The 20,195-nt window shown below is 43.5% G+C and overlaps 1 protein-coding gene across 1 annotated transcript in view; it reads left to right on the top strand.

The window, feature by feature from the left end:
• The window catches only part of LOC310640344 (P2Y purinoceptor 8-like), a gene marked incomplete at its 3' end in the record, with an annotated part of 40,034 nt that extends 23,870 nt beyond the window's left edge, over nucleotides 1–16,164 (top strand). The window contains exon 2 of the mRNA XM_083362557.1: nucleotides 15,078–16,164. Within this exon, the coding sequence (XP_083218683.1) occupies nucleotides 15,109–16,164 (1,056 nt within the window). The 5' untranslated portion in view covers nucleotides 15,078–15,108. The remainder of the gene's footprint in view (nucleotides 1–15,077) is intronic.
• Nucleotides 16,165–20,195: the final 4,031 nt, after the last annotated feature.

A 20,195-nucleotide genomic window follows, 5' to 3' on the forward strand; every position in this document is an offset into this window, starting at 1 on the left:
AAATCTTAAAAGATGATGCAGTAAAAGTGCTACACTCAATTTGCCAGCAAATTTGGAAAACTCAGCAGTGGCCACAGGATTGGAAAAGATCAGTTTACATTCCAATTCCAAAGAAAGGCAGTGCCAAAGAATGTTCAAACTATCGCACCATTGCACTCATTTCACATGCTAGTAAAGTTATGCTTAAAATCCTACAAGCTAGACTTCAGCAGTATGTGGATTGAGAACTACCAGAAGTACAGGCAGGGTTTTGAAGAGGCAGAGGAACTAGAGATCAAATTGCTAACATACGCTGGATCATGGAGAAAGCTAGAGAGTTCCAGAAAAACATCTACTTCTGCTTCATTGACTATGCTAAAGCCTTTGATTGTGTGGATCATAACAAACTGTGGCAAGTCCTTAAAGAGATGGGAGTACCAGACCATCTTATTTGTCTCTTGAGAAACCTATATGCAGACCAAGAAGCAACAGTGAGAACTGGACACGGAACCACTGATTGGTTCAAAATTGGGAAAGGAGTCCGGCAAGGCTGTATACTGTCGCCTTGCCTATTTAACTTATATGTGGAGCACATCATGAGAAAGGCAGGGCTAGATGAATCAAAAGTTGGAATTAAGACTGCCGGAAGAAACATCAACAACCTAAGATATGCAGATGATACCACTCTAATGGCAGAAAGTGAAGAGGAACTAAAGAGCCTCTTGTTGCGAGTGAAGAAGGAGAGTGCAAAAGTTGGTTTGAAACTAAACATTAAGAAAACCAAGATCATGGCATCCGGCCCACTCAATTCCTGGCAAATAGATGGGGAAGAAATGGAGGTAGTGACAGATTTTATTTTCCTGGGCTCCAAGATTGCTGCAGATGGGGACTGTAGCCAAGAAATTAAAAGACGCTTGCTCCTTGGGAGGAAAGCCATGGCAAATCTAGACAGCACACTAAAAAGCAGAGACATCACCCTGTCAACAAAAGTGCATATAGTGAAGGCTATGGTCTTCCCAGTTGCAATGTATGGCAGTGAAAGTTGGACCATAAGAAAGGCTGAGCGCCAAAGAATTGAAGCCTTTGAACTGTGGTGCTGGAGAAGACTCCTGCAAGTCCCTTGGACTGCAAGGCGATCAAACCGGTCAGTCCTAGAGGAGATCAACCCTGACTGCTCTTTAGAAGGCCAGATCCTGAAGCTAAAACCCAAATACTTTGGCCACCTAATGAGAAGGAAGGACTCACTGGAGAAGAGCCTAATGCTGGGAAAGATTGAGGGCAATAGAAGAAGGGGACGACAGAGAATGAGGTGGCTGGATGGAGTCACTGAAGCAGTAGGCGTGAGCTTAAATGGACTTCAGAAGATGGTAGAGGACAGGAAGGCCTGGAGGAATGTTGTCCATAGGGTCGCGATGGTTCGGATACGACTTCGCAACTAACAACAACAACAACCACTTTTAAGATAAGGCAATGTCCGAGTACCACCAGTCGCCCAGCAATGTGTCAAAAACTTGACCCTCCCCCAAAAAGGAAAAAAATGATAAAGTACAGGTAGTCCTCAACTTACAACAATTCTCTTAGTGACTGTTTGAAGTTACGACGGCACTGAAAAAAGTGACCTATGACCATTTTTCACACTTATGACTGTTGCAGCATCCCCAGGGTCATGTCAATTACATTCGGATGCTTGGCAACTGATTCATACTTATGATGGTCACAGTGTCCCAGGGTCATGTGATCACCTTTTGCAACTTTTTGACAAGCAAAGTCAATGGCCGGGAGGGAGCAGCTCATCACTCAGGTTACAGGGTGCCTGTGTGTATCCATGTGTCTCTGGTGGAGGGGGGTGGTACTGGGGTGGGTGCCCTCCTTCCTCCCTCTTTCCCATTGTCCCTTCCTTCCTTCTTTCCTTCCTTTCTTCCTTTCCTCCTGTTATGTATATAGAGTCTTACAGAATTGAGCCACTGATACCACCAGGTGGCGACATACTCTATCCGGATTGGCTGGATAGTCCATGGCGGGAAATCCAGACGAGATTGGTCCCAGGTTCACCTGGCTAGTTGTATATGTAGGACCAACAGTGGCCTTTGTCCCAGTTCTGTGTGTCTATTCAATAAAGTGATCTGATGCTGTAACCTGTTGTCTGAGTCGTCTATGCAGTCCACGCGGTCCAGACTAGCTATATAACAGTGGCAACGAGGGTTGGATGCTGTTCCCATCTGCGCTGACTCAATAGCAGAAGTCTATGAAGTAGCATTGTTACTGTAGCTCCTGGGATATTCCAAGAAGTGATGGAAAGGACTCTGAAGGGAATTCCTGGGGTATGTCCTTATTTTGATGATTTTCTGATTGCTGGAGAATCTGAGGAGATCTTGGCTGACAGGCTGCAGGCTGTTTTAAGCAGATTCTGCTCTGCTGGGCTCAAACTGAAAAGGGGTAAGTGCAGTATAGGAGTGGCATCCACTGAATTCTTAGGGTTCAGGATTGAGGCCAAGGGAATTCACCCTACAGACTCTAAGGTGACAGCAATAAAAATGGCTCCAACCCCAACGAACAAGGCTGAATTGCAAGCTTTCCTGGGGTTACTTAATTTCTACCATGCATTTTTGCCCCACAAAGCAGCAATTGCGGAGCCCTTACACAGATTATTAGATAAGAAATCCCCATGGAACTGGACATTAATCCATGATCAGAATTTCAGGAATCTTAAACAGCTATTGTCCAGTGATTCAACTATTACACATTTTATGGAAAATAAGCCCATATGCATCGCTTGTGATGCATCCCCTTATGGTGTGGGCACTGTACTGAGCCACATTGAAGAAAATGGGGAGCAAAGGCCCATTGCATATTACTCCAGAACTCTGTCAAGGGCAGAAAGGAACTATGCCCAAATTGACAAGGAGGCCTTAGCAAGCATGACAGGAGTCAAGAAATTCCATGTATGGCAGAGAATTCACTATTTTTACAGATCACAAACCATTGTTGGGGTTGTTCACCACTGATAAACAAACACCACAAATTCTTTCCCCAAGAATGCTAAGGTGGTCTATATTCTTATCTGCCTATACTTGCAAACTGGTCCATAGACCAGGGAAGGATATGGGCCACGCTGATGCATTAAGCAGATTACCATTAATGATCACGGATCCGGACCCAGCACCTGCGGAGCAGATCCTAGCCATCCAAGATCTACTAGATTGCCCACTTCAGGTGGAAGACATTGCTGCTGGCACCATGGCGGACAAGGTACTGTGCAGAGTCCTCACATGGGTGGCATCCGGGTGGCAAGAAAAGAGTCCTGGCCCAGAGTTTCAGACATATTTCATGAGAAGGCATGAGTTGTCTTCTCATAAGGGATGCCTTTTGTGGGGTAGTAGAGTTATCATACCGGAGAAACTGCGGGAAAGAGTCTTGCAGTTGCTACATGAGGGTCACCCAGGCATAGTCAGGATGAAGGCTCCAGCTCGAAGTTACTTATAGTGGCCTGGTCTTGACAAAGCCATAGAAGAGCAGGTAGCCGTGTGCTATACTTGTCAAAGGTAAAGGCCGGAACAGCCGCAAGCCCCCATACACAAGTGGGAAACAACTCATACTCCGTGGTCAAGGGTACACATTGATTATGCGGGTCCTTTTCAAGGTCAGCTGTTTTTGGTAGTAGTGGACAGTCATTCAAAATGGCTAGAAGTAGTTCCTGTCACTAGTATGACTACAGCTAAGACTATCCAGGTGCTCAGGGGACTATTTGGAACTCATGGGTTACCTGATGTGTTGGTCTCTGACAATGGCCCACAATTCACATCTGCTGATTTCCAGGCATTCACAAGGGCCAACTTGATTAGGCATGTCACATCCACGCCCTTCCACCTGTCGACTAACGGCTTAGCAGAATGAATGGTGAGAACGACTAAGGACGCATTGAGGTGCATCAACAGTGGAGACTGGCACCAAAGGTTGGCTCAATTCCTCTTAGCACAACACACCACACCGTGCACATCAATGGGCAAGAGTCCTGCTGAGTTACGTTAGGGACGTCGCCTCATCACTAAGTTGGACAGACTGTACCCGGACAGAGTAGCTGCACAAATGGAGCAACCCGACACTCCTAGAGAACTGCACATAGGTGACATGGTTTGGGTCAGGAACTATGGTGCTGGGCACGTGTGGATTCAAGGGGTGGTGGTTGATAAAACAGGCCCTGTATCATATATTGTAGAGGTGAAAGAGGGCCGCCAGGTCAGAAGACATCTAGATCAATTGAGGAGGCGGGCCCCTGAGAAATCTCAGGCAGCTCAACATGACCAACAATCTTCATCTGACTCATTTCCTTCGGGTCAGGGGGAGGTGGAAAAACACTCTGACAGTAGACATTTACCCAGGAGCATTGGTGGGGCCGAGCAACAAAAGCCCCAGGTCCAAAATGACGAGGGGGTCAATAGGGCATGGGATCAGGGTGAAACTGATGACCAGATGGTGGACCCGATGGACATGAACAAGGAACAAACACCAAAACGGTCCGCCAGGACTCATAGGCCACCAGCGTATCTAGAGGAGTTTGCGAGGGATTGAGGCAAGGGTCTCTTAGGGTCTAGTAGGGTCCAAATAATCAGTTATACACTGTTTCTTGTCAATTGTTGTGTCTTTATTACATATGGGGGGAAGGGGTGTTATGTACATAGAGTCTTACAGCATTGAGCCACTGACACCACCAGGTGGTGACATACTCTATCCAGATTGGCTGGATAGTCCACGGTGGGTAATCCAGACGAAGAGATTGGTCCCAGGTTCACCTGGCTAAGTGTATATCTAGGACCAACAGTGGCCTTTGTCCCAGTTCGGTGTGTCCATTCAATAAAGAGTGATCTGATGCTGTAACCTGTTGTCCAAGTCATCCATGCGGTCCACACGGTCCAGACTAGCTATATAACACCTCCCTTTGTCCCTTCCTTCCTTCACTCCTTCTCTCCCACTGTCACTTTCTTCTTTCCTTCCTTCCTTTTTTTCCTTTTAACTTGATCATATTTGAAGAAGTTTTTTTTATTCCTCTACCAACCTCAGTTCATTCTCAGCAGTTCATAATTCTGGGCTTTTTCTTTTGTCACCTTTTTGTTTTTCCAGTTCTTCCCTAAGATTTTTGGGTCTTCTTTTCTTTTCTCCTCCATTCTCTGAGCAATTGTACTTTCAATTACTCCAACTCCCCCACCCCATCTCCTTTCCCCATTATTTCCTCTTGCTACCAGGCACTCTCGATTTAGGAAAACCGCTTTCTGAAGTCCAAGATAGGGAGGTATCAGACACAGTCACACTTCCATTGCAATTGCCCTTAAACTCCCGAAATTGGGCTTATTTTGCTTCCATAAAGATCGTTCTTTCCCACACGGGCTTTGGCTGCCTCAGAAGACGCAAGGAGACACACAGAGGGAGGCCAGAAATCCACCCTCAGACGGCAGCATCAGGGTGGGGGCAGAGCCTGGGGCTGGGCGGGTGGTGCCCAACAGCCTCCTTGGGGATGCACCCATTGAAAAAGGACAGCGGTGATGGCGGCCACACGGAAGATAGGCACTGTGCTGAGGCGATGAACAGAGCATGGTCTGGGAGGACACAGCATCTCCGCAGCCTCACTTCAGAGGGGACTCACTACCCGTCTGCCCGCCTCCGCGGCTCCTTCCCTGGGTGCTTCACGTCCAGCTCTATGGCAGGCCTGCAAAGGGCGATGGGAGAGAAGCGGACCATGTGTGCCTTGGATGGGGCTGTGCTTCTCCCAGGTGGCAGGTGCCCAGTTGCAGGGCCAATCAGGAGCCCTGTGAGGGGGCAAGCACTGGGAGACATAGTTGAAGGCTGAAACGCCTTCAGCTGTAACTGCTTGCACGTGTTTGTATGTGAGCAGGGACCAATGCTGCTTTCCAGGTGATGTGGTTCTTTGGGGCTCAGCAGACGCACTGGGATCTGCGCCGAGCTCCAGCTGGAGCCTGGCGCTGATCCTGGCACTTCCACTGAGCCCTGACAGCCCTGAAGAAGCACCAATCAGCTGCAAAGCAGCTGTCGAGCCCTGTGGGCCCAGCACACAATGGAGGGAGGGGAAAGCTCAGGGTCTTCTCGCTGACGCTTCTTGCCACAGAAGTGGGCACCGCTGCCACTGGAGGCTCACCACAGCCTGGAGCTTATCAGCAGAGGCAGGGGCTGGCTGCCGCCTCACCCCCTCTCCACCACCTTACCCTGATGAAGCTGCCGCCGCTGCAGGAGCAGACGCCACCACTGCCAGGGCTCTCAGTGGTCTGGAGCTTTCCAGCAGAGGCTAGGGCCGGTTGCCGCCTCCCCTCCAATGCCTTCTCAATGGTCGGAGCCACCGCTACTGCACGAGTGGATGCAGATGCTGTCGGGGCTTCTCTGTGGTCTGGGGTGATCCAGCGGAGGCTGGGGCCAGTTGCCGCCTCCCCTCCAATGCTTTCTCACTGGTTGGAGCTGCCGCTGCTGCATGAGTGGATGCAGATGCCGCCAGGGCCTCTTCGCAATCCAGAGTGAGCCAGTGGAGGCCGGGGCCAGTTACTGCCTCCCCTCCAATGCCTTCTCGCCAGTTGGAGCTGCTGTTGTTGCACAAGTGGATGCAGATGCCGCTGGGGCCTCTCTGCGGTCCAGAGCAAGCCAGAGGAGGGTGGAGCCGGTTGCCTCCTTCCCTTGTGCACCCTCTCACTGGCCGATGTCAGTGGAGACTGAGGCCAGTTCCAGGGGGTTGCAGGCTGATGGGCGATGCGGCAACGGGCAGAATGGCGACTGGGGGGGAATCCCCATGGGACGTACAGTGCATGGATGCAGCTCGATGCAGTGTGGGACATGGCAGCTGGCTAGGGCCTGACCTGCCGGGGGGAGGAGGGAAACAGGCCTCTGGTCTGCCACTTATTTATTTATTTATTTATTTTTGGGACTTATATGCCGCCCTATCTCCCGAAGGGCGGCTAACAACAATAAAAAACAACAATACAAAAATTAAAAAAGAATTAAATAACAGCCCCAAAATAAATTAACTACACAGTTAAAAATTAAAACATATTTAAAAACCCATCATCAATCCAGGTCAGCCTGATGGAAGAAAAAAGTTTTGAGATCGCGGTGAAAGGACCGGAGGTCCGGGGCCATCCAAAGCTCAAGGGGGAGTTGGTTCCAAAGGGCTGGTGCTCCCACAGAGAAGGCCCTCCCCCTGGGGGTCACCAGCCGACATTGTCTGGCCGACGGCACCCTGAGGAGGCCCTCTCTGTGTGAGCGCACTGGGTGATGGGAAGTCCTCCCAGGTAGCAGACGGTCCTGCAAATATCCCGGGTCTAAGCCATGTAGGGCTTTAAAGGTAAGTACCAGCACCTTTAATCTCGCCCGGAATACAACTGGTAGCCAATGCAGCTCATGCAGGAGGGGTGTAATATGGGAGTATCGGGATGCTCCCATCACAACCCACGCGGCCACATTGTGCACCAGCTGAAGCCTCCGGGTGGTCTTCAAGGGCAGCCCCATGTAGAGAGCATTGCAGTAATCTATCCGAGAGGTAATGAGTGCATGAGTGACCGTACGTAGGGCATCTCGGTCCAGATAGGGGCGCAACTGGTGCACCAGGCGAACCTGGGCAAATGCCCCCTGGCCACGACTCCTATATGATGTTCTAAATCGAGTCGTGCATCCAGGAGGACGCCTACGTTGCATGCCCTATCAATGGGAGGCAACACCTCTCCCCCATAACCAAAGATGGTAAATCTTGGACAACATGAGATGCCGACACGTAGAGCCACTCGGTCTTGGCCAGGTTGAGCTGGAGCCTGTTCTTCCCCATCCAGATTTGTACCATTTCCAGGCAACGGGACATCACGTCGAGGGCATCACTGGGTTGGTTCGGAGTGGAGATGAAAAGCTGGGTATCATCAGCATATTGATGATACCTCACCCCAAAACCACGGATGATCTCACCCAGCGGCTTCATATAGATGTTGAACAGGAGGGGCGAGAGCACTGACCCCTGAGGCACCCCACAATTAAGGGGCCTAGGGGTTGACCTCTGCCCTCCTGTCAACACTGTCTGCGAGCGGCCTGAGAGGTAGGAGGAGAACCACCGTAAAACGGTGCCTCCCACTTCCAACCCCGCAAGACGTCGCAGCAAGATACCATGGTTGATGGTATCAAAAGCCGCTGAGATATCTAAAAGGACCAAGACAGAGGAATAACCCCTGTCTCGGGCCCACCAGAGATCATCCACCAGTGCGACCAATGCCGTCTCCGTGCTGTACCCGGGCCTGAAACCCGATTGGTATGGATCCAGATACTCAGTTTCCTCCAGGACCAAAGGGAGCTGCCGTGCCACCACGCTCTCAACAACCTTCGCAAGAAAGCGAAGGTTGGAGACAGGACGAAAGGGGAGGAGGGGTGCCTCCGTCTTGGAGAACTGCTTTTATTTCTCTGATTCCGAAGGAAGATCAGGATGTCACTCAAGTAAGAAATTACAGACCAATATCACTTTTGAATACGGACTACAAGATATTTGCTAAGGTTTTAGCTGACAGATTGATGAGGGTTTTGCAACAGATAATTCATGGTGACCAAACTGGGTTTATTAGTGGCAGACAAATGAAAAATAATGTGAGGCATATAGTAGATTTGTTGGAATTTTTGGAAAGGAACAACCAGATCCCTGCGGCGCTGATCTTTCTAGACGCTGAAAAAGCCTTTGATCAATTGGATTGGCAATTTTTGATGAAAGTATTAGATAAAATGAATTTTGGGGATAAATTCTTACAATCAATTAGGGCATTATATCAAAAACAAACAGCCCGAATAACAGTAAATAATAGTTTGACTGAAGTATGTAATATTGAAAAGGGCACAAGACAAGGGTGTCCGTTATCACCTTTATTATTTGTTTTAACATTGGAGATATTATTGATTAAAATACGGAATTCGGAAAAAATTAAGGGAATTCAAATTAGAGATCAGGATTATAGATTGAGGGCGTTTGCAGACGATCTGGTTGTTACGGTGACTCAGCCAAAAAATTCTGTTGTGGACCTGATGGAGATAATAATGCAATATGGGAAGGTTTCTGGATTCAAGGTTAATATACAAAAAACTAAAATATTGGCTAAAAATATGACAGCATCGCAAAAGGCCCTTCTAGAAGGGTTAACTGGATTTGAGATTGTTAAAAGGGTTAAATATTTGGGGGTGTATTTGTCACCCTCAAATGCAAAGTTATATAAAAATAATTATGAAAAATTATGGGGAAAAATTCAAAAAGAATTGGAAAGCTGAAAAAAATTACAATTGTCTCTATTGGGAAGAATTGCAACAGTGAAAATGAATGTTTTGCCTAAATTTTTATTCTTATTTCAAATGATACCTATTCTTAAAAAGGATTCAAATTTGGAGGAATGGCAAAAGGGTATCAATAAATTTGTATGGGCAGGGAAAAGGCCACGAGTTAAATTTAAGATTATGCAGGACACGCGTGAAAGAGGTGGTCTCAAAATGCTCAACTTTAAATTATACTATGAAGCTGCTGCTTTGTCAGCGATAAGTTATTGGATTAATCTAACACAAGGGAGATTATTAAATCTTGAAGGCCACGACTTGTTATTTGGCTGGCATGCATATTTATTGTATGATAAGAAGGTATATAATGTGTTTAAGGTGCATATTTTTAGACATGCTTTGTTGAGAGTTTGGAAAAAGTATAGACATAAGTTAAATTACAAGATACCTTTATGGGCAATACCGAAACACGCAATAGAAAATATAAATGTTGGGTTCAAACATGATGTGACTACATACAAGGAAGTTTGGAGAGGAACGTCTGGTGTTTGAAGCCGTATAATTTTCTACCAGAAGAGAAGATTGTTCAAACCTGGTTTCAATATGGGCAATTATGGGCCAGGTGGAAAGAAGATCAGAAAATTGGTTTTTCAATGACTGATGAAAATCTGGTAAAGCAAATTAGAAACCAGGGTCCAGCACATATCAAACAGATATATCTTGCATTGATAGAAATTGACTCAGAAACAGAACTTGTTAAAGATTGTATGATAAAGTGGGCTCAGAATATTCAAGAAGTTATTACAATGGACACTTGGGAAAAGATCTGGGTGAGGAACGTAAAATTTACGCAAGCCCAAAATTTAAGAGAGAACTTTTATAAAATGTTTTATAGGTGGCATTTAGATCCTAAAAAGCTTGCAAGTATGTATTCGAACTATCAACCTAAATGTTGGAGGTGTGGTGGCGAAGATGCAACGTATTTTCATATATGGTGGACCTGTAAAAAGGTTAAAGGGAGGGCTAGGAAGGGTGGGGGGTGGGGATTGTTAAAGATAAAATGTATTGAAAAACTTTTCAATAATAAAAAAAACCTTCGCAAGGAAGCGAAGGTTGGAGACAGGATGAAAGTTGTTTAAAATAGCTGGGATCCAAGGCAGGTTTCTTGAGGAGGGGCCTTACCACCGCCTCCTTCAAGGTGGCAGGGAAGCACCCCTCACTCAAGGAAGCATTTATAACTGCCAGGAGCCAGCCTCGTGTAACCTCCTGGGCCGCATAAACCAGCCAGGAGGGACACGGGTCCAACAAACATGTGGCGGCACTTAATTTCCCCATGATCCTGTCCACTTCATCCGGAGTCACAGGATCAAACTCTTCCCAGATATTATCGGCCAAACCCGTCGTTTCCCCTTCGTCAGACACTGCCCAGTCGGAGTCCAAGCCAGCCCGAATCTGAGCGATTTTATCCACCAGATACTCACTAAACTCCTCAGCCCGTCCCTGCAAGGGGTCCTCTCCTGTCCCCTGATTTAAAAGGGAACGGGTCACCCTAAAAAGGGCGGCCAGGCGGTTATCTGCGGATGCAATGAGGGTGGCGAAGTGAGCACGCTTCGCCACCTCCATTGCCACAAGATAAGATCTAGAAAAGGATCTTAACTGTGTTCGGTCAGACTCAGACCGACTGGACCTCCAAATCTCTCTAGGCCCCTTCTCCGGCGCTTCATCTCCCGCAGGTCCACGGAGAACCAAGGAGCGAGCCAGGATCTGTGCCGGGTCAGAGGCCGCAAAGGCACAACACGGTCGAGAGTCTCTGAAGCCGCCCATTGCCAGGCATCAACTAAGGTCTCAACCTGGCTGTGGGAAAGTGAGGAAGGAATAAGTCCAAGCACCGTCTGGAACCTATCTGGGTCCATCAGGCGCCTGGGGCGGAACCATCTGGTCGGTTCCGCCTCTCAGCAGCGGGGAGTGGCATGACGGAGGCTCAGCCACAGGAGATAATGGTCTGTCCATGAAAGGGGTTGAGATGTTGGAGTAACCCCACCCAGACCATTAAACCACTGCCCAGAGATGAAAATGAGGTCAGGCGTGTTTCCCCCCTCATGAGTCGGACCCTGAATAATCTGGGTCAGGTCCATGGCTATCATGGAAGCCATGAACTCTCGGGCCACCCCCGACACACCACCCAGGGAAGGCAGATTAAAATCTCCCAGAACCATAAGCCTGGGAAACTCAACCGCCAACCCTGAGTGAGCGTCAAGTAGCCCAAGCAGGGCTGTTGCCACGCAGCTGGGAGAAAGGTACATGAGCAACAGACCCAACTGACTCCCAGGACCCCACCTCAGGAGAAGGGACTCACATCCGCCAATCTGCGGGGCAGTGGTCTCCCGCGGACAAAGGGCCTCCTTAATAACAACTGCCACCCCCCACTTATGTCGTTGTTACTGGATGCTGGCTTTTGGGCTTGGGGTGAGGCTACATCTCTTTGCGGCTATGATCCTGGCGCTTGAGCCTTGGCAGCCCCAGCACCAGACCACCACCTCCCTCCCAGCCTCTTTACCAGCTGCGGCTGCCGCCGGGAGACTGGAGCAGAGGTCGGGACCAGCACTACGGAGTCACCAGCTGATTGGTGCATAAGGCTGGCCCAACCTCTGCCGAAGGACTCCAGTCCATGAAGAGCTCCCAGCAGGTCGACACAGCAATGCTGGCGCATGGGCGCAACATGGAGTGGGGGTGGGGAGAAGGTGATGCCGCATACCACCAGCCCGGTGCTCGTGTACCACTAGTGGTATGCCTACCACCAGTTGAAAAGCCCTGATCTAAAATGTACGTACAGACAATAGTTCATCTAGATGCATAGTGTAGTTATACAGAAATCTCTTGATTTACAATCACTCATTGAATGATGGTTCAATGTTATTACAGCTTTGGAAAAAGAGACTTATGACTTGTGCACACACTTAACACCTGTCATGCCACCACCGGTCACATAATCACAGTTGGGATGCTTAGCAACCAGCTCACATTTACAGCTGTTTGCAGGATCCAGCAGTCATGTAATTGCAATTTTTGGCCTTTTTTTGCCAATTTCCAGCATAAAACATCCATTGTGGAAGCTGGATTCACTTAATGACTGCATGATTTGCTTAACAACTGTAGTGATTCACTTAATGATGCCATAAACATTTAAATAAAATCAGGTCCAACTTGACTTATGATCTCAATCACTTATAACAGAAATTCTGGTTCTAATTCTGGTCTACGTCAACGACTATCTGTATTAGCCTCCTGCCACTGTATCTGCCACTCTATCTAGAAGCTCTGTTTCAGCATCTCCTGTCCTTCTTCTACAGCTTCAGGCTGCTACAATTGTGCTTCTTCCTACATCTACTGATTTTTCATACCATGTAATAAGCTCACTAATTATTCCTGCATACCTCATTTCATTTCCAAAATACCAATAGCCAAAGCTCTCTATGCAATCCATGAATTAATTCAACAATTTAAGAAGTGCAATTATATTTTGGGAGGAAAAAACTGGAAAAAATGCACACCATATTCTGGTAAAAATCATTCAAATGTTTAAATGTCTCAGGGCTGCCTTTAACCTAAGCACAAAGAGACCCTGGCCTAGGGACCCAAGTTTAGGAGGTAACAATGCTATCACTCCTTCAAAATCACTCCAAAAATGCAAATCTTGCATTGAAAGTGATGGACCAAATAAAAAAACAAATAGTATTCTTCTGTATTGGAAGGAGACGGCACCATCAGTCAATGTGGCCTAGGGGTGACATATACCCTTGAATTAACACTGTTGTTTTGTTATGAATATACTCGCATATACTCGCATCCATACACATTCAGAATGCTTCAGAATGTGATTTTACAAAATCAAGATGGTGCCGATTACAGTTCAATGAAAGCTCTACCTGGTTTTGTGTGCATTGTGCATTGATCACACCATAGCAGCTGATATTTTGATTATATTTTGGGGGGTGATCTATCCATCCACCATCTATCTATATTTATCCATCCATCCATTCATCCATCCATCCGCCCCATAATAACTTTTTTAAATTTTTGGATTATGACCTGGAATTGAGCTTGTCACATCATAGTTAAACTCAAACTAATCTAATACTCAGGTGCACATCCTGAGGCTTCAGGTCACCTTCTAAGTTTTGTGGCCTTTGAAGGTTTGGAGGTAGTCCCACCCTCTCCAATCCAATCCTTCTTCAAATTGCTCTAACACTGAAATTTAAATAGAGAAAACGTGAGACATAATAAGGAGTAAATATCTTTTATATAAATATCTTTTAATTTAATTTAAAATTAAATCAAATGCAGATGTTGTGGTAGCTATGTCTATCTGTTTGCCCTGCCCTCAACTGCTTTTTGAGTCCCATTAACAGAACACAGGTCAAAAGTAAAATGTGGTCCTTTGAATATCTAAAAAGACATAGTTATATCTTTTTAGTATCCAGTGTTAAAAAACTGTTTTAGGATTTTCATCTGCAAGTAAAATGTTTACATATTCAGAAATTACATACTTGTCCTGGTTTAAATTTTAAAATAGGCAAGATGGCTTCCTGCTGAAGACTCTTATAAAATTCACAATGCAATAAAATATAATCCACCATTGCAGGATCAGTACCATTACAGGGACAAAATCTTTCAGAGATGGATTTTTTTAAAAAAACCTACCACATACCTTATTTAATGGCAGCATATCTAATCTGGTTTTAATCTGAAATTTTGAAAATGTTTTAATATATACTATTACTGCAATGTGTTTGGCTTTTCGTATGTATCCTGTTAGGGACGCGGTGGCTCAGTGGGTTAGGATGCTGAGCTTGTCGATCAGAAGGTCGGCAGTTTGGTGGGTTGAATTCCAAGTGCTGCGTAGCAGAGTGAGTGCCTGTTACTCGTCCCAGCTTCTGCCAACCTAGCAGTTCGAAAGCACGTAAAAATGCAAGTAGAAAAATACTACAGTGGTAAGGTAACAGCGTTCCATGCGCCTTTGGCATCTAGTCATGCCGGCCACATGACCATGGAGATGTCCTCGGACAAGCGCTGGCTCTTTGGCTTTGAAATGGAGATGAGCACCGGCCCCTAGAGTTGGAAACGACTAGCACGCATGTGCGGGGGAACCTTTACCTTTACCTTTTTTATTTAAATGTTTAGGGAGTTGAAAAGTATGCCTATTATTAATTCCAGATGTTGTAGGTGAATATGATACTTTGGCTTTGGCCATTAATTCCTGAACTTAATTATCTTTGATATAAAGAATTGTCAACCCTGGGGTATAAATAACCAGGATCACTATAAATGTGATTATTCTTTTGAGTCATCTGTTTCAATTACATATCTAAAAAAGATTCATTTGGAATTTCCTTCCATGCCTTTATAGTCATTTTTGGCAATAAAGGCATGGAGCGAAATTCCAAATGAATTTGGAACACAGCTTGGGACACTTAAAAGACATCTTAAAATGTTCACCTGCAGTTGTGCTAGGTGGTTATTAGCAAATGTCATCCAAATCAAAGCTCCATATAAAATTTGAGATGCAATTTTGGCATTTAAAACTTCTATTGCTGCAAGAACAAATCTTCCTCCTTTCAAGTAAAAATATTGAAGCAAGGAGGTCATAATAGATTTTGCTTTCAGAAGTAATCAGTGAAGAGTTGAAGAAGAAATACTTGTGTTTATTCAATATTAATATTTAATTAAATATTAATATTTAATTAAATATTAATATTTATATGTTGCAGCAAAAGGTTACTTCACCAGCCTGTATTTCTCCTTCTTAAATCTAGAACTGAAGCTCCACTAATTTTCAGAAGGAAGATGGTTCAGAATGTCCCCCTTGCCATCACATCAGAATTTGTGATGTCACATCTAAACAGTCCCAGAAATGTGACCAATGCCACACTGACTGCACTTCAGAGCTACGTGATGCAGACGATTTTGCCAGCCCTCTTCATGTTCAACTGCAGTATCAGCATTCCTCTCAATTTAATCTCCTTGTGGTTCCTTTGTTGGTATTCAAGGCCTTGGACTCCTACCATTATATTTTGCATTAATTTAAACATTGCAGACTTGCTCTATGCCTTTGTCCTCCCCTTTCAAATAGCCTACCATCTAAAGGAAAATAATTGGCCTTTTGGAGATATCTTGTGTCAAATTGTCACCATTATGTCATATGGGAACCTCCATTGCTCCATTTTAACCATGATGAGCCTTAGCATAGAGCGATATGTAGGCATTGTCTACCCCTTGCGTTACAAAACAGCAAAGCCAATTAGGGTCTCTTTCCTGGTGTGCATCAGCATATGGGCCTTGGTTTTACTCACCCTTTTTCCTCTCATGCAGCATAAGCTCACCATTCATTTACAGCAGCTCCCTATTGTCACCTGCTTTGATGTTTTGCCAAAAGAAATGTTTAGCTCCCAAGAAAAATTTATTGTTTATTTTGGATCCCTGCTATTTCTATTTTTCTTCCTACCCTTGATCATTATGGGATTTTGCTACATCTCAATCATAGTAACACTTCTCCAGTCATCTTCTCAGTTCAGAGAAACCAAGAGGCAGACTGTCTATTTTGTCATAACATTGCTGTTCCTGATTACTGTTTGTTACCTCCCTTACATTGTCATGTCAGTGACCCATTATATTCTCCTTTTCCAAAAGAAATCTTTTTATGTGGAATACAAACTGTCACTTGCTACAGCCAGCTTTAATTGCTGTTTTGACCCATTTCTTTATTACTTTGGTTCTAAAGAGTTTCAACAAAAAATACAGAGGAAACTCTGCAAGTGTGTGGCAGTAAATTTCAGTGAAAACCCAATTTTTTCACAGCATGACATGCAAATCATGCCAGCACAAGAAGCACCAAAACTTTAACAATAAATGTATTTATGACAATAAATAAACAAAAAAAATAACAATTCATACTGATGGATGTCCATATGAAGGATCTGTTCTTAACAGAAAGGTTTGTTATCTAGAAACAGAGACTTATTGAAATACATTTTCCTCAGAACATGGATTGCACTAATAATCAAAGGATGTAGCAGCTGATTGGTGTACTACATTCTTACAATACATGCTTTTTAAAAACCGAGGATAGTTAGAAAAAGCTCTGTATAGATAGGCCTTACTAAAGTGTGTGAATTGGTATAAAATTGACAATTGTCATAACAACATGACTGGCATTGTTCAAAACATGAACAGTTATATAGTTTAAATAAAAAATTGTGGTCTTTATATTAAGATATTAATAGAATATCCTTTATGATCATTAAATGCTATAGGTAAATAAGTAATATTTAATAGGACAATAATCCATAGAAACAAGGTGAAACACTAAGACAATACAAGTTCCTCTTCTGTATGGCAGTTAGTTACTCTACAAAATGAGCCAAAATAGAAAAAAATGTGATATTCTGCTATTTCTGCTATTTCTGTTATCCAAACATCAAACTAATACAAGTCTGAAATAGATTTACTGCTCTAATTAACTGTTAATTTAGCAACTGCTTGTCCATTATGTGATTAAAAGCCATGCTTGATGAGATAAGCTTGACCAGAATAGGTGTTGTTGTCATCGTCACATCATCATCATCAATTAATTAAATATATATGCTGCTTGACTCCTACTTACTCTGGGTGGTTGCTCTCCATGAGCAATAATCTCCCAATTTAAGGATATTTGAGTGATCTGTAGTACAAGATCTCTTCCTACTCTGTTATTCTGTTCTGTTGTTCTGTAATTCCACTTGGACCAGGGTAAAAGAGTTCACTTGCAGTATTGAAGAGAGCACCATCCTGAAAACAGCAAGATATTTAATTAATCAGTACTTCTTGCATTTGGATTTCTTTGGATTGTTTCTGTAACATGGCATGATTTGTTTAGATTTTTTTTTACCTGCACTCTTTCTATGAGATAATTTTGTTGGCAATTTTCATTGAAGCAATATAGGGGTGGTTGAAACAAAGTTTGTGTTGCCTTGAGACTTCATAGAAACCATGGATAAACTGTTATATATTATCTGAAGAACAATGTATAAACAAATACTCTATGGGCAAGAACCATAAAGTCATCAGTCATCATCTGAGCTCTCAAAATATATATTAGATGTAGGAGTCATCTATATATTGGACATCAACCCATATTTATATGGCAGGTCAAATTGATCATTAAAATCAACCTTTTATGTTTCAAATGACTAAAGAAATAACCCCAAATAAGTTTGTTAGTTTTCTTGTCCCATGTTAAAGAAAACCTTAGCTTCTTTAACCATGGTTTACTATATAAACTACAAATTAATCATAAACATGCTAATCAATCAATCATGATTTTTCAAACCATAATGGCTGGGTTCACACAACTTTCTTAACTCATTCTACCAATAACTTTATAGCTTAGCATTTTGCATGGATCAAATCACTTAAAGTGATACAAGAACAGGCAAAAGCTGTGAGTTTGGATTGGGTCAACTAGGCTAGATACAGATTTATACTTAAATTATGGATAAGGTCCAGAGAGATTAATATCAACTGATGTTATGCCACTAATCTCTGTTTGAAATTAAGTTCAGCTTTGGCATATATACTTTTGGGGAAACTACCAGCATATTTGGAGTTCTGTTTGAGATTAAATATTTCAGTGTTTTCACATTTTCTGTCTTCAGTACAAACATCAGATCACCTACCTGAAAATTTTAGTTATAAATTTATATATATCATATTAAGCTTGCCCTTATTTTTCAGTTGGTCCTAAAATGGAATATTTTATAAAGTTGTCTTATTTTACTACAGTGCTATCCTTATGTTATGCTAACTAATTGTGAAAAGGCTTATTTATTAAACACTTGACAATTTACCCTAACTTATGACTAGAGATAGGCAAACACTTTGTCCATCCAAAATATTTCTTCCCACCACTACATACACCTGCAAATATATTGAGAATTGTATACTTCAGCTGGCCTATTAACTTGGGTAGAGAATAAGGAAGATGATATTGATGGAAATGTGTAAAACCATTCAAATTTCTTTTTTAAGTTCAGAACAACGAGATAACATTCAGAAGAGGCTCAAGCATCTTATCCTTAAGGAGGCAGATGCTGCTGTTGATACTATGCCAGTTGTCAGTGTTTGTAATACTTGAAGAAGGTGACTGTGAGATGGCAGTGGTGAGTGAAAACTGGATTCCTACCTTACTCTTATTTTTGGCTGATCCAGAAAACTGATAGACACCATTATATCAAAATTGCAAGGGAAGGGAAGGGAAGGGAAGGGGGAGAGAAAGAAAAAGAGAAAAAAGAGAAAGAAAGTGAAAGAAAAGGGAAGAAAGAAAAGGAAGGAAGGAGAGAGAAGAAAGAAAGGAAAGAAAAAGGAAGGAAGGCAGGAAGGCAGGAAGGCAGGAAGGCAGGAAGGAAGGAAGGAAGGAAGGAAGGAAGGAAGGAAGGAAGTAAAGAAGGAAGAGAATCAAATTAGAATTTATTAGAGCAGTAAGTAAACTGGTAACAAAAATGAAAATATTAAATAAAATGATCCATAAATGAATCAATTACTGTATAATAAAAGGATTAAACAAACAAAACAACATAATTGACTAAAATGATTAAATCAAAATCAGAAATAAAGCATAGTCCAGGACAAAGAATATTAATTCAAATCTGGTAAATATATTAAATTCAAAAACATTGCTAGCCTGATTCCTAGGATAAGCAAATTTAAGCTATTTAAATATTTGTGCATTCTGTACAGTTTATATAATTTTTAATTTATATAATTCAAAGAAAAAAGTGCTTTTTCATCACAGGAGAAAAGCCTAGATTTGAAGGAAATAAGCAACATGTTCCATAGCTTCCAAGAAAAAAAAAGAATAATTTCCCCATTTCTATATCAGTATTTTTATAGTCATTATAGTCTTACATGAAATATTGGTTAAGTTCGATACACTTAAAGCTGGCACATTGACACTTCATATAAAATCTGAGATGCTGGTTGAGCACCATAAACAGATATTCAGCATTCCATAACTACAGTATTCTTCTTTTACAACATTTAGTATTTTTAATAATCCCTTTATTACTTATTATATCTATTCTTCACTTGCACAAGCCCAGTATCTATTTTGATACTTTCCCTGTTTTTCCATAATTTATATACTTTAATTTTAAGTCTGTGGATTACTTTTTAATGTATTTATGTATTCATTTATTTATATCCCTCCTTTATTATTGTTACAAATTATTTGAAGCAGGAATATATCTAACACACCTTCCTCCTCCTATTTTCCCCACAACAACAACCCTGTGAGGTGAGTTGGGCTGAGAAAGAGTAACTGGCCCAGGTCACCCAGCTGGCTTTAATGGCTAAGGTGGAACTTGAACTGAGGACCCAGATTGTTGGGGGCAATTAAGCTGACTTTGTAATAATGCCGCTTGGGGTGTGTGTGTGAAAGCCCTAATAAGCAGGCATATACATAGAATGAAGGCTACTGCTAAGTTTGTAAAGCCGCCCTGAGTCTTCGGAGAAGGGCGGGATATAAATGGAATTAAAATTAAAATAAAATAAATAATCTCTTGTTTTCTAGCTTGATGGCTTAACCACTAGACCACGGGTAGGCAACCCGCGGCTCGGGAGCCACATGTGGCTCTTTGAGCCGTCTCCTGCGGCTCCCAGTCCTCCTCCGCCGGCGGAGGTTTGGGGAGCTGCGTGTGCAGCTCTCCAAACCTCCACTGCCCCATTTGCAGAGATGCTGCCTTCGTCCATGTTTGATGAAGGCAGCAGTTCTCCAAACAGTTTGCAGAACTGCTGCCTGCGGCGGAGGTTTGGAGAGGTGCGCGCGCACTCTCCAAACCGCCGACATCCTGTTCATACAGCTGCCGTGTTCGTTCATGTTTAACGAGCGTGGCAGGTCT

This window comes from Vipera ursinii (assembly GCF_947247035.1).
Source record: "Vipera ursinii genome assembly, chromosome: 4".
Lineage (NCBI taxonomy): Eukaryota > Metazoa > Chordata > Lepidosauria > Squamata > Viperidae > Vipera > Vipera ursinii.